Raw genomic sequence first — 16,359 nt, forward strand, 5'->3', positions numbered from 1 at the left:
CACTGCAGACTTATGCCGGGATGAGGATACTGTACCCTCACATAACAGTTCCGTACCTGAGCTGGGGTACGTCGTTCCTTCACACATCACACTTTATACATGGGTATTGTGTCCCTCACACACCATACGTAGCACTGGGCAACACTGCGCGCCACACCTGGAGCTGGGATAATGTTTTCCCACACCCTGAAAAATAATAAATGCAACTCAGCACTGGTTGGCTTCCTGTAGATCTTAAAGGATGACTGAACAAATTTCCCAAGTGTCATCATATAAAGAAGGGGTAATGTACCTTCATGTTTCCATTTAGTCTTAAACTTGATGTTGAGGACAATCTTAATTAATTAAAGAAAGCATCACAATCTTGAGAAGATAGCCATAAGGATCACACATTTCCTTCTTCTGGAAAATTGTTGCTGTCTCCCGCATTAGTGAGGTAGCGCAAGGAAACAGACGAAAAAATGGCAAAACCCATCTTCATACACATGTACATACATACACGTCGACACACGCACATATACATACCTATACATTTCAACGTATACACATATATACATACACAGACGTATATATATATACATATGTACATAATTCATACTTCCTGCCTTTATTCATTCCCGCCGCCACCTCGCCACACATGAAATAACAACCTCCTACCCCCGCATGCGCGCGAAGTAGCGCTAGGAAAAGACAACAAAGGCCACATTTGTTCACACTCAGTCTCTAGCTATCATGTATAATGCACCGAAACCACAGCTCCCTTTCCACATCCAGGCCCCACAAAACTTTCTATAGTTTACCCAAGACACTTCACATGCCCTGGTTCATTCCATTGACAACATGTCGACCCCGGTATACCACATAGTTCCAAATCACTCTATTCCTTAGACGCCTTTCACCCTCCTGCATGTTCCGGTCCCGATCGCACAAAATCTTTTTCACCCCATCTTTCCACCTCCAATTTGGCCTCCCACTTCTCCTCGTTCCCTCTACCTCTCACATATATATCCTCTTTGTCAAGCTTTCCTCACTCATTCTCTCCATGTGACCAAACCATTTCTAAACACCCTCTTCTACTCTCTCAACCACACTTTTTATTACCACACATCTCTCTTACCCTTTCCTTACTTACTCGATCAAACCACCTCACACCACATATTTTCCTCAGACATCTGATTTCAAAAACATCCACCTTCCTCCACACGACTCTATATATAACCCACGCCTCGCAGCCATATAACATTGTTGGAACCAATTTTCCTTCAAACATACCCATTTTTGCTTTCCGAAATAATGTTCTCGCCTCCACACATTTTTCAATGCTCCCGAAACTTTCACCCCCTCCCCCACCATCTGACTCACTTCCGCTTCCATGGTTCCATCCGCTGCCAAATCCACTCCCAGATATCAAAAACACTTCAATTCCTCTATTCTTTCTCCATTCAAACTTACCTCCCAACTGACTTGTCCCTCAACCCTACTGTACCTAATAACCTTGCTCTTATTCACTCTCTTGTCCAATCACATGTGTACCAAATGGCGTCCTAGCTTCGTCTCTTCGATGTATATCAACTGACTGTTATATTTCTCTCTTGTGCCTCCCCTGATGAAGTGATTATTACACGAAAGTGCACTTGGGAACTTTTCGTGTTTCATTTTCCCCGCGGACTCATAGGAATATATTTATTTATTTATTATTATACTTTGTCGCTGTCTCCCGCGTTTGCGAGGTAGCGCAAGGAAACAGACGAAAGAAATGGCCCAACCCCCCTACCCATACACATGTATATACATACGTCCACACACGCAAATATACATACCTACACAGCTTTCCATGGTTTACCCCAGACGCTTCACATGCCTTGATTCAATCCACTGACAGCACGTCAACCCCGGTATATCACATCGCTCCAATTCACTCTATTCCTTGCCCTCCTTTCACCCTCCTGCATGTTCAGGCCCCGATCACACAAAATCTTTTTCACTCCATCTTTCCACCTCCAATTTGGTCTCCCTCTTCTCCTTGTTCCCTCCACCTCCGACACATATATCCTCTTGGTCAATCTTTCCTCACTCATCCTCTCCATGTGCCCAAACCACTTCAAAACACCCTCTTCTGCTCTCTCAACCACGCTCTTTTTATTTCCACACATCTCTCTTACCCTTACGTTACTCACTCGATCAAACCACCTCACACCACACATTGTCCTCAAACATCTCATTTCCAGCACATCCATCCTCCTGCGCACAACTCTATCCATAGCCCACGCCTCGCAACCATACAACATTGTTGGAACCACTATTCCTTCAAACATACCCATTTTTGCTTTCCGAGATAATGTTCTCGACTTCCACATATTCTTCAAGGCTCCCAGAATTTTCGCCCCCTCCCCCACCCTATGATCCACTTCCGCTTCCATGGTTCCATCCGCTGCCAGATCCACTCCCAGATATCTAAAACACTTCACTTCCTCCAGTTTTTCTCCATTCAAACTCACCTCCCAATTGACTTGACCCTCAACCCTACTGTACCTAATAACCTTGCTCTTATTCACATTTACTCTTAACTTTCTTCTTCCACACACTTTACCAAACTCAGTCACCAGCTTCTGCAGTTTCTCACATGAATCAGCCACCAGCGCTGTATCATCAGCGAACAACAACTGACTCACTTCCCAAGCTCTCTCATCCCCAACAGACTTCATACTTGCCCCTCTTTCCAAAACTCTTGCATTTACCTCCCTAACAACCCCATCCATAAACAAATTAAACAACCATGGAGACATCACACACCCCTGCCGCAAACCTACATTCACTGAGAACCAATCACTTTCCTCTCTTCCTACACGTACACATGCCTTACATTCTCGATAAAAACTTTTCACTGCTTCTAACAACTTTCCTCCCACACCATATATTCTTAATACCTTCCACAGAGCATCTCTATCAACTCTATCATATGCCTTCTCCAGATCCATAAATGCTACATACAAATCCATTTGCTTTTCTAAGTATTTCTCACATACATTCTTCAAAGCAAACACCTGATCCACACATCCTCTACCACTTCTGAAACCACACTGCTCTTCCCCAATCTGATGCTCTGTACATGCCTTCACCCTCTCAATCAATACCCTCCCATATAATTTACCAGGAATACTCAACAAACTTATACCTCTGTAATTTGAGCACTCACTCTTATCCCCTTTGCCTTTGTACAATGGCACTATGCACGCATTCCGCCAATCCTTAGGCACCTCACCATGAATCATACATACATTAAATAACCTTACCAACCAGTCAACAATACAGTCACCCCCTTTTTTAATAAATTCCACTGCAATACCATCCAAACCTGCTGCCTTGCCGGCTTTCATCTTCCGCAGAGCTTTCACTACCTCTTCTCTGTTTACCAAATCATTTTCCCTAACCCTCTCACTTTGCACACCACCTCGACCAAAACACCCTATATCTGCCACTCTGTCATCAAACACATTCAACAAACCTTGAAAATACTCACTCCATCTCCTTCTCACATCACCACTACTTGTTATCACCTCCCCATTTGCGCCCTTCACTGAAGTTCCCATTTGCTCCCTTGTCTTACGCACTTTATTTACCTCCTTCCAGAACATCTTTTTATTCTCCCTAAAATTTAATGATACTCTCTCACCCCAACTCTCATTTGCCCTTTTTTTCACCTCTTGCACCTTTCTCTTGACCTCCTGTCTCTTTCTTTTATACATCTCCCACTCAATTGCATTTTTTCCCTGCAAAAATCGTCCAAATGCCTCTCTCTTCTCTTTCACTAATACTCTTACTTCTTCATCCCACCACTCACTACCCTTTCTAATCAACCCACCTCCCACTCTTCTCATGCCACAAGCATCTTTTGCGCAATCCATCACTGATTCCCTAAATACATCCCATTCCTCCCCCACTCCCCTTACTTCCATTGTTCTCACCTTTTTCCATTCTGTACTCAGTCTCTCCTGGTACTTCCTCACACAGGTCTCCTTCTCAAGCTCACTTACTCTCACCATCCTCTTCACCCCAACATTCACTCTTCTTTTCTGAAAACCCATACAAATCTTCACCTTAGCCTCCACAAGATAATGATCAGACATCCCTCCAGTTGCACCTCTCAGCACATTAACATCCAAAAGTCTCTCTTTCGCACGCCTGTCAATTAACACGTAATCCAATAATGCTCTCTGGCCATCTCTCCTACTTACATAAGTATGCTTATGTATATCTCGCTTTTTAAACCAGGTATTCCCAATCATCAGTCCTTTTTCAGCAAATAAATCTACAAGCTCTTCACCATTTCCATTTACAACACTGAACACCCCATGTATACCAATTATTCCCTCAACTGCCACATTACTCACCTTTGCATTCAAATCACCCATCACTATAACCCGGTCTCGTGCATCAAAACCACTAGCACACTCATTCAGCTGCTCCCAAAACACTTGCCTCTCTTGATCTTTCTTCTCATGCCCAGGTGCATATGTACCAATAATCACCCACCTCTCTCCATTAACTTTCAGTTTTACCCATATTAATCGAGAATTTACTTTCTTACACTCTATCACATACTCCCACAACTCCTGTTTCAGGAGTATTGCTACTCCTTCCCTTGCTCTTGTCCTCTCACTGACCCCTGACTTTACTCCCCAGACATTCCCAAACCACTCTTCCCCTTTACCCTTGAGCTTCGTTTCACTCAGAGCCAAAACATCCAGGTTCCTTTCCTCAAACATACTACCTATCTCTCCTTTTTTCACATCTTGGTTACATCCACACACATTTAGGCACCCCACTCTGAGCCTTCGAGGAGGATGAGCACTCCCCGCGTGATTCCTTCTTCTGTTTCCCATTTTAGAAAGTTAATACAAGGAGGGGAGGATTTCTGGCCCCCCGCTCCCGTCCCCTCTAGTCGCTTTCTACGACACGCGAGGAATACGTGGGAAGTATTCTTTCATCCCTATCCCCAGGGATAATATACATATATATATATATACATATACACACACATACACATACATACGCACATATACACACACACACTCACATACATATATATACATATGAAAAATGTAAGAAACAATTTAGAAAACTGAAACTTCTAGCTTGAAATGAATGAAAAAAAAATGAATGTCACATAATGGTTCAACCTCTGGCTATGGAAAAAAGGAAATGTATAATCTATTTACACAAACGTCATTAGCAGTTCTCATCAATTTAACCACTGTATCAATAAGCTTCAATGTCTAAGCTACATTTTATATATATATATATATATATATATATATATATATATATATATATATATATATATATATATATATATATATATACTTCCCACGTATTCCCTGCGTGTCGTAGAAGGCGACTAAAAGGGAAGGGAGCGGGAGGCTGGAAATCCTCCCCTCATTTTTGTTTTTTTCCAAAAGAAGAAACAGAGAAAGGGGCCAGGTGAGGATATTCCCTCAAAGGCCCAGTCCTCATCCTCTGTTCTTAACGCTACCTCGCTAATGCGGGAAATGGCGATTAGTATAAAATATATATATATATATATATATATATATATATATATATATATATATATATATATATATATATATATATATGCAGGTTTGGATGGTATTGCAGTGGAATTTATTAAAAAAGGGGGTGACTGTATTGTTGACTGGTTGGTAAGGTTATTCAATGTATGTATGACTCATGGTGAGGTGCCTAAGGATTGGCGGAATGCGTGCATAGTGCCATTGTACAAAGGCAAAGGGGATAAGAGTGAGTGCTCAAATTACAGAGGTATAAGTTTGTTGAGTATTCCTGGTATATGGGAGGATATTGATTGAGAGGGTGAAGGTATGTACAGAGCATCAGATTGGGGAAGAACAGTGTGGTTTCAGAAGTGGTAGAGGATGTGTGGATCAGGTGTTTGCTTTGAAGAATGTATGTGAGAAATACTTAGAAAAGCAAATGGATTTGTATGTAGCATTTATGGATCTGGAGAAGGCATATGATAGAGTTGATAGAGATGCTCTGTGGAAGGTATTAAGAATATATGGTGTGGGAGGCAAGTTGTTAGAAGCAGTGAAAAGTTTTTTATCGAGAATGTAAGGCATGTGTACGTGTAGGAAGAGAGGAAAGTGATTGGTTCTCAGTGAATGTAGGTTTGCGGCAGGGGTGTGTGATGTCTCCATGGTTGTTTAATTTGTTTATGGATGGGGTTGTTAGGGAGGTGAATGCAAGAGTTTTGGAAAGAGGGGCAAGTATGAAGTCTGTTGGGGATGAGAGAGCTTGGGAAGTGAGTCAGTTGTTGTTCGCTGATGATACAGCGCTGGTGGCTGATTCATGTGAGAAACTGCAGAAGCTGGTGACTGAGTTTGGTAAAGTGTGTGAAAGAAGAAAGTTAAGAGTAAATGTGAATAAGAGCAAGGTTATTAGGTACAGTAGGGTTGAGGGTCAAGTCAATTGGGAGGTGAGTTTGAATGGAGAAAAACTGGAGGAAGTGAAGTGTTTTAGATATCTGGGAGTGGATCTGGCAGCGGATGGAACCATGGAAGCGGAAGTGGATCATAGGGTGGGGGAGGGGGCGAAAATTCTGGGAGCCTTGAAGAATGTGTGGAAGTCGAGAACATTATCTCGGAAAGCAAAAATGGGTATGTTTGAAGGAATAGTGGTTCCAACAATGTTGTATGGTTGCGAGGCGTGGGCTATGGATAGAGTTGTGCGCAGGAGGATGGATGTGCTGGAAATGAGATGTTTGAGGACAATGTGTGGTGTGAGGTGGTTTGATCGAGTAAGTAACGTAAGGGTAAGAGAGATGTGTGGAAATAAAAAGAGCGTGGTTGAGAGAGCAGAAGAGGGTGTTTTGAAATGGTTCGGGCACATGGAGAGAATGAGTGAGGAAAGATTGACCAAGAGAATATATGTGTCGGAGGTGGAGGGAACGAGGAGAAGAGGGAGACCAAATTGGAGGTGGAAAGATGGAGTGAAAAAGATTTTGTGTGATCGGGGCCTGAACATGCAGGAGGGTGAAAGGAGGGCAAGGAATAGAGTGAATTGGAGCGATGTGGTATACCGGGGTTGACGTGCTGTCAGTGGATTGAATCAAGGCATGTGAAGCGTCTGGGGTAAACCATGGAAAGCTGTGTAGGTATGTATATTTGCGTGTGTGGACTTTTGTATATACATGTGTATGGGGGTGGGTTGGGCCATTTCTTTCGTCTGTTTCCTTGCGCTACCTCGCAAACGCGGGAGACAGCGACAAAGCAAAAAAAAAAAAAAAAAAAAAAATATATATATATATATATATATATATATATATATATATATATATATATATATATATATATATATATATATATATATATATATATATATATATATATATATATATATATATATATATATATATATATATATATATATATATATATATATATATATATATATATATATATATATATATATATATATATATATATATATATTCATATATATATATATATATATATATATATATATATATATATATATATATATATATATATATATATATATATATATATATATATATATATATATATATATATATATATATATATATATATATATATATATATATATATATATATATATATATATATATATATATATATATATATATATATATATATATATATATATATATATATATATATATATATATATATATATATTATCCCTGGGGATAGGGGAGAAAGAATACTTCCCACGTATTCCCTGCGTGTCGTAGAAGGCGACTAAATGGGAAGGGAGCGGGGGGCTAGAAATCCTCCCCTCTCGTTTTTTCTTTTTTAATTTTCCAAAAGAAGGAACAGAGAAGGGGGCCATGTGAGAATATTCCCTCATAGTCCCAGTCCTCTGTTCTTAACGCTACCTCGTTATCCCAGGAAATGACTATTAGTATGAAAGAAAGAAAAGATATATATATATATATATATATATATATATATATATATATATATATATATATATATATATATATATATATATATATATATATATATATATATATATATCCATAGAGATAGGGAAGAAAGAATACTTCCCACGCATTCCCTGCGTGTCGCAGAAGGCGGCGAAAAGGCGAGGGAGCGGGGGGCTGGAAATCCTCCCCGCTCGTTTTTTTTTAATTTTCCAAAAGAATGAACCTTCCACAGAGCATATCTATCAGCTCTATCATATGAATTCTCCAGATCCATAAATGCTACATACGAATCCATCTCCTTTTCTAAGTATTTCTCACATTCTTCAAAGCAAACACCTGATCCACACATCCTCTACCACTTCTGAAACCACACTGCTCTTCCCCAGTCTGATGCTCTGTACATGCCTTCACCCTCTCAATCAATACCCTCCCTTATGATTTACCAGGAATACTCAACAAATTTATGCCTCTGTAATTTGAGCACTCACTCTTATCCCCTTTGCCTCTGTACAATGGCACTATGCAAGCATTCCGCCAATCCTCAGGCACCTCACCATGAATCCTATATACATTAAATAACCTTATCAACCAGTCAACAATACAGTCATCCCCCTTTTTTTTAATAAATTCCACTGCAATACCATCCACAGCTGCTGCCTTGCCGGCTTTGATCTTCCGCAAAGCTTTTACTACCTCTTCTCTGTTTACCAAATCATTTTCCCTAACCCTCTCACTTTGCACACCACCTCGACCAAAACACCCTATATCTGCCAATCTATCATGAAACATATTCAACAAACCTACAAAATACTCACTCCATCTCCTTCTCACATCACCACTACTTGTTATCACCTCCTCATTAGCCCTCTTCATATTCCTATAGTCCACGGGGAAAATGAAACACGAAAAGTTCCCAAGTGCACTTTCGTGTAATAATCACATCATCAGGGGAGACACAAGAGAGAAATATAACTGTCAGTTGATATACATCGAAGAGACAAAGCTAGGACGCCATTTGGTAAACGTGATTGTCCAAAACATACAACGAGCGTTCATAAACTTATCATTTTACAAATTTTATCGACAATAAAGTTATCTAATTTGTATAGACCATCACTAATATTAAGAATATAATTCTTTGTGTATTCAATAATAGAAGATTCAATGATATTTCTCTTAGTTAATAACTGTTAATAACTGAGATGGCGTTACTGCAGTCAATACAATGATCATAGTTTTTAACATGATTAAACAAGGTATTTGATTCTTGTCCCGTTCGTATACTATATTTATGTTGCTTAAGTCTAACAGAAAGATCCTTACCTGTCTGACCAACATAAAATTTATCACAGTTTCCACAAGGCACTTTATGGATGCAACCAAGAGAATTTTCTGTTGAATTCCTGATTAAGATATTATTTATAGTATTATTGTTGCTAAATGCAACATTTACATTAAAGGATTTAAGCAACATGGGAAGCAAAGTGAAATTATTATCAAAAGGGAGAACTGAAAGATTCTTGGTGTCAATGGGAGGTTTGGGCTCAACTCTATAAAATGATTTCTTTGCTAACTTAAGGGATTTATCAATGAAAGATCTAGGGTACTTTAACTTAGATCCAATAGAATATATCTTCTCAAACTCATCATCAATAAACTCTGGACTGCAAATACGTAATGCCCTAAGGAACATAGATTGAAATGATGATAATTTAACTCTGTCATGTTGAGATGAGTAATAATGGATATATGAGCATACATTGGTGGGTTTTCTGCATATGCTAAACTTAACCTTATTTCCTTGTTTATGGATCATGGAATCTAAAAATGGTAACATACCATTATTTTCATTTTCTACAGTAAATTTGATGGAAGGTACTAAATTGTTAAGTAAGGGTAGAAATATTTGTAAATTTTCATTTGTTGGCCAAACACAAAGAATATCATCTACATACCTTAACCAAATTGCATTAGAAGGTAAGATATCCTTTAGTAATTTTGTTTCAAAAAATTCCATATAAAGATTACGTAGTACAGGTGGAAGAGGGTTATCCATTTCCATACCAAATTTTTGAGCATATAAATCTCCATTAAATTGAAATACACAACGTTTTATACACAATTTCATCAGTTCAATGAAATTAGACTTTGAAACAGGTGAACGAATATCATCCAAGACATCAAATAAATATTCTAAAAGGTCATAAACTGGAACTTTAGTGAAAAGTAAGGAAACATCAAAGCTAACTAGTTTGAAATCAAAATTAACATTCATATTGTTTAGCTTGTTGACTAAATCTACGTTGTTCATGATATTAGAATTTGATACCTTACCCACTAAAGGGCTTAATAAGGAAACTAACCATTTTGACAATTTATATGTGATGCAACCTACTGGAAAATTCTGTTTATGCGTTTTGATAAGTCCATACATATATGGCAATGAAGGGGACAAAGATGACAAACTTTTGATAAGGGAAATGTTACCTTTCAACAACAACTTCATTTATTTATTGAAGTGAGCATTTATATATATATATATATATATATATATATATATATATATATATATATATATATATATATATATATATATATATATATATATATATATATATATATATATATATATATATATATATATATATATATATATATATATATATATATATATATATATATATATATATATATATATATATATATATATATATATATATATATATATATATATATATATATATCTTTCTTCCTTTCTTTCATACTATTCGCCATTTCCCGTGTCAGCGAGGTAGCGTTAAGAACAGAGGACTGGGCCTCTGAGGAAACATCCTCACATGGCCCCCTCCTTTGTTCCTTCCTTTGGAAAATTAAAAAAAAAAAAAAAAAAAAAAAAAAAAAACGAGAGGGGAGGATTTCCAGCCCCCCGCTCCCTTCCCTTTTAGTCGCCTTCTACGACACGCAGGGAATACGTGGGAAGTATTCTTTCTCCCCTATCCCCAGGGATAATATATATATATATATATATATATATATATATATATATATTTTTTTTTATACTTCGTCGCTGTATATATATATGTATATATATATATATATGTATATATATATATGTATATATATATATATATATATATATATATATATATATATATATATATATATATATATATATATATATATATATATATATATATATATATATATATATATATATATATATATATATATATATATATATATATATATATATATATATATATATATGGTGTGGGAGGCAAGTTGTTAGAAGCAGTGAAAAGTTTTCATCGAGGATGTAAGGCATGTGTACGTGTAGGAAGAGAGGAAAGTGATTGGTTCTCAGTGAATGTAGGTTTGCGGCAGGGGTGTGTGATGTCTCCATGGTTGTTTAATTTGTTTATGGATGGGGTTGTTAGGAAGGTGAGTGCAAGAGTTTTGGAAAGAGGGGCAAGTATGAAGTCTGTTGGGGATGAGAGAGCTTGGGAAGTGAGTCAGTTGTTGTTCGCTGATGATACAGCGCTGGTGGCTGATTCATGTGAGAAACTGCAGAAGCTGGTGACTAAGTTTGGTAAAGTGTGTGAAAGAAGAAAGTTAAGAGTAAATGTGAATAAGAGCAAGGTTATTAGGTACAGTAGGGTTGAGGGTCAAGTCAATTGGGAAGTAAGTTTGAATGGAGAAAAACTGGAGGAAGTAAAGTGTTTTAGATATCTGGGAGTGGATCTGGCAGCGGATGGAACCATGGAAGCGGAAGTGAATCATAGGGTGGATGAGGGGGCGAAAATCCTGGGAGCCTTGAAGAATATGTGGAAGTCGAGAACATTATCTCGGAAAGCAAAAATGGCTATGTTTGAAGGAATAGTGGTTCCAACAATGTTGTATGGTTGCGAGGCGTGGGCTATGGATAGAGTTGTGCGCAGGAGGGTGGATGTGCTGGAAATAAGATGTTTGAGGAAAATATGTGGTGTGAGGTGGTTTGATCGAGTAAGTAGTGTAAGGGTAAGAGAGATGTGTGGAAATAAAAAGAGCGTGGTTGAGAGAGCAGAAGAGGGTGTTTTGAAATGGTTTGGGCACATGGAGAGAATGAATGAGGAAAGATTGACCAAGAGGATATATGTGTCGGAGGTGGAGGGAACGAGGAGAAGTGGGAGACCAAATTGGAGGTGGAAAGATGGAGTGAAAAAGATTTTGAGTGATCGGGGCAGGAGGGTGAAAGGCGGGCAAGGAATAGAGTGAATTGGATCGATGTGGTATACCGGTGTCGACGTGCTGTCAATTGATTGAATCAGGACATGTGAAGCGTCTGGGGTAAACCATGGAAAGTTCTGTGGGGCCTGGATGTGGAAAGGGAGCTGTGGTTTCGGGCATTATTGCATGACAGCTAGAGACTGAGTGTGAACAAATGTGGCCTTTGTTGTCATTTCCTAGCGCTACCTCGCACACATGAGGGGGAGGGGGATGTTAATCCATGTGTGGCGAGGAGGCGATGGGAATTAGTAAAGGCAGACAGTGTGAATCGTGTGCTTGTGTAGATATGTATGTGTCTGTGTCTGTATATATATATGTGTACATTGAGATGTATGGGTATGTATATTTGCGTGTGTGGACGTGTATGTATATACATGTGTATGGGGGTGGGTTGGGCCATTTTCTTTCGTCTGTTTCCTTGCGCTACCTCGCAAACGCGGGAGACAGGGACAAAGGAAAATAATGATAATAATGATATATATATATATATATATATATATATATATATATATATATATATATATATATATATATATATTTTTTTTTTTTTTTTCTTCTTTCTTTTAAACTATTCGCCATTTCCCGCGTTAGCGAGGTAGCGTTAAGAACAGAGGACTGGGCCTTTTTTGGAATATCCTCACCTGGCCCTCTCTGTTCCTTCTTTTGGAAAATTAAAAAAAAAACGAGAGGGGAGGATTTCCAGACCCACGCTCCCTCATATATATATATATATATATATATATATATATATATATATATATATATATATATATATATATATATATATATATATATATATATATATATATATATCCCTGGGGATAGGGGATTAAGAATACTTCCCACGTATTCCCTGCGTGTCGTAGAAGGCGACTAAAAGGGGAGGGAGCGGGAGGCTGGAAATCCTCCCCTCTCATTTTTTTTTAATTTTCCAAAAGAAGGAACAGAGGGGGGCCAGGTGAGGATATTCCACAAAGGCCCAGTCCTCTGTTCTTAACGCTACCTCGCTGACGCGGGAAATGGCGAATAGTTTAAAAGAAAGAAAGATATATATAAATACATATATATATATATATATATATATATATATATATATATATATATATATATATATATATATATATATATATATATATATATATATATATATATATATATATATGTGTGTGTGTGTGTGTGTGTGTGTGTGTGTGTGTGTGTGTATCATAATACAGAAATATTGGTATTATACTATGGAAGTAGTACCAGAGATGAAACAATATTTTTTGTTTAGCAGTGTGGTATCTCACCTGTTTAGCGCCAGACTTCTGTGGTGGGTCCTCTGCGATCTTGGAAAAGACGGATGTGAGGTCATGGGTCCTTCCCTGACATGCAGGTCATGGGTCGTTCCCTGACATGCAGGTCATGGCCAGTTTAACTCAGCACATGAGAACTGGGATGGTTTCAACTACCTTGTATTTCATTGTACTGCTTTTTTGTGGGAGAAATGTTTACGAGGTTTTGAACATAGGTATGGTTTCTACCCGGTGTGAACTCTCAGATGTGTTACTATATTACCTCTGTGAGTGAATTGTTTTTGACATTCTGAATATTACTATCGTTTCTCGCCTGTGTCAACTCTCAGATATTTTACTAAATTACATCTGTACGGGAATTATTTCTAACCTTCTGAACACTGGTATGGCTTCGCATCCTCTGTGAACTTTCAGATTTTTAGTAAATTACTTCTCTGAGAGTGTGCTAGTAATTCACCTCTGTGAGATAACTGTTTTTGACATTCTGAACACTGGTATGCCCTCTCTCCTGTGTAAACTCTCAGGTGTGTCACTAAACTACTTTTCCGAACAAGTTTCTTGAGATTCTGAACACTGGTATGGCTTCTAGCCTGTGTGAACTCTTAGGTGTGTCACTAAATTTCCTTTAATAGAAAAACATTTTTGACATTCTGAACACTGATATGGCTTTTCTCCTGTGTGAACTCTCAGGTGTATCACCAAATTTCCTTTAATAGAAAAACATTTTTGACATTCTGCACACTGGTATGGCTTCTCTCCTGTGTGAACTCTCTGGTGTGTCACTAATCTTCTTTTCCGAGAAAAAGTCTTTTGACATTCTGAACACTGGTATGGCTTCTCGCCTGTGTGAACTCTCTGGTGTGTCATTAAATTACTTTTCTGAGAAAAACTTTTTTGACATTCTGAACACTGGTATGGCTTCCCCCCTGTGTGAACTCTTAGATGTTTTACTAATTCACCGCTGTGAGAGAATTGTTTTTGACATTCTGAACATTGGTATGGCTTTTCGCTTGTGTGAACTCTCAGGTGTGACACTAAATTTCCTTTAACAGAAAAGCTTTTTTGACATTCTGCGCACTGGTATGGCTTCTCGCCTGTGTGAACTCTTTGGTGTGTCACTAAATTACTTTTCTGAGAAAACGTTTCTTGACATTTTGAACACTGGTATGGTTTCTCGCCTGTGTGAACTCTCAGGTGTTTCACTAAATTACTTTTAACAGTAAAACTTTTTTGACATTCTGAACATTGGTATGGCTTCTCACCAGTATGAATTCTCAAGTGTGTCTTTAAATCGCCTTTTCTAGAAAAACACTTTTGACAATTTGAACACTGATATCGCTTTTGTCCAGTGTGAACTTTCATGTGCAACACTAAATTGTTCTTACGGGAGAAGGTCCTCTGGCATTCATTACATTGATATGTCTTCTCAAAAGTATGTAATTTCTTGTGCTTATGAAGATGGACATGTTTCGTAAAGCTTTTCTGACACTCAGGACATTTGAAGGGTTTTTCTCCTTTGTTTATGACCTTTTGTCTCCTGTTGTCAAAATTGTTTGAGGAGGTTTCTTTGCACCGATTATATGGCCCTGATTTTCCCTCCATGCTGCAGTCTTCTGTAATCCACAACACGTTTATAAAACAGTGTAGCTCTGCCTGTCAGTCCGCAACTGCCGTCCGTGATACAATGAGATGCTTTGCGAGTGAACACCAGAGGTAGAGTGACTGACCTTGGCTAGAGTCTGTGGGATATAAAGGCAACTCACCCTCCACCCCATGTTGCCTCCAGCCCATTTTTCTCGTGCTTTTTTCTGTCTTTTTTACCATTCATCTTCCAACATCTCTCGACCGTTAGGCTTGAACAATTTCTACCCCAGCTTCCCCACCGCATTCTGGAAAATTATTTCCTGAGAAGCGGAGGCTTGGTGTGGACCTGTTCTCACCTAACGGGGTTGAGACCGTCACATTCTCTCCTGCCACTCCCTTACTTTTTACCGCCGAGCCTCCTGGGTTACCCTGTGATAGTGCAGGGGCTTCCCTGGAGTGGGGTCGTGGTCCCTCCTCTACGCTTCCTCGGCATTAGGACACTGATGCCACCATCATGCCTCCTGACATTCGTTTAAAATTGATTAAAACCGAAAGTCCCCCCTTTACACGTTCGAATTACTAACGATTTTATTTAAGACCACCGAGGTCCGTCCCAGTATGGTTATTCAATCCCCTACTAATAAATACCAATATAAGATATGTTTAAGCAAGGATGGTGATCTAGATAAGATCCTATCCAAGCCACTACTTGACGAACTAACAAAAAAACACTATCAAATCGTTCAGGACCGCCCCCTTCAAGCTAGATGCACCGATATTGCTAATAATATTGATGCATCTATCTTGTCCCTTAACCCCATAGAGATAATTGAAACCATAGATCAAGATAACAGTGACATTAATGTCATCAACGTTTTCAAACTGAACACTTCAAGATCACTTAAAATACAATGCTCTAACTCGATCGGGGCAGATCGCCTACTCTCCCGGGGATCTTGTTTCCCATGATCTCAGCGCCTGTCAAATACCACAAACCCGACCAGTACCTCGATATACAACAATGTTTTAAATGTCTGCAATACGGACACGAAACGAAGAGCTACAAAGCTCCAAAGCTCAGCGCCAGACATGCAATGTGCGAAAATTGATCACGGATTTTGTGAGTGTAAGGCTCAGGCAACAACCTGTGTTAATTGTAAAGGTCAACACGTTGCTGTATCTGGGCAATGCCCACGAAAGTATGAGCAACTCCGCTCAGCACGACAA

At 38.5% G+C, this 16,359-nt stretch overlaps 1 protein-coding gene across 1 annotated transcript; it reads right to left on the reverse strand.

The window, feature by feature from the left end:
* Nucleotides 1-6: 6 nt before the first annotated feature.
* Nucleotides 7-15,266, reverse strand: LOC139757479 (uncharacterized). The gene is made up of 2 exons (XM_071677996.1): nt 13,543-15,266; nt 7-186 (listed from the first exon to the last, which is right to left on the reverse strand). The coding sequence occupies exon 1, from the start codon at nt 15,148-15,150 to the stop codon at nt 14,134-14,136; it is 1,017 nt and encodes a 338-aa protein (XP_071534097.1). The 5' UTR covers nt 15,151-15,266; the 3' UTR covers nt 7-186; nt 13,543-14,133.
* Between the last annotated feature and the right edge of the window lie 1,093 nt (nt 15,267-16,359).

Source organism: Panulirus ornatus, chromosome 27 (assembly GCF_036320965.1).
Source record: "Panulirus ornatus isolate Po-2019 chromosome 27, ASM3632096v1, whole genome shotgun sequence".
NCBI classification, from domain to species: Eukaryota; Metazoa; Arthropoda; class Malacostraca; order Decapoda; family Palinuridae; genus Panulirus; species Panulirus ornatus.

Coding starts and splice junctions, on each gene's coding strand:
- LOC139757479 (XM_071677996.1), bottom strand. CDS start 15,150: ATGGAGGGAAAATCAGGGCCATATAATCGGTGCAAAGAAACCTCCTCA.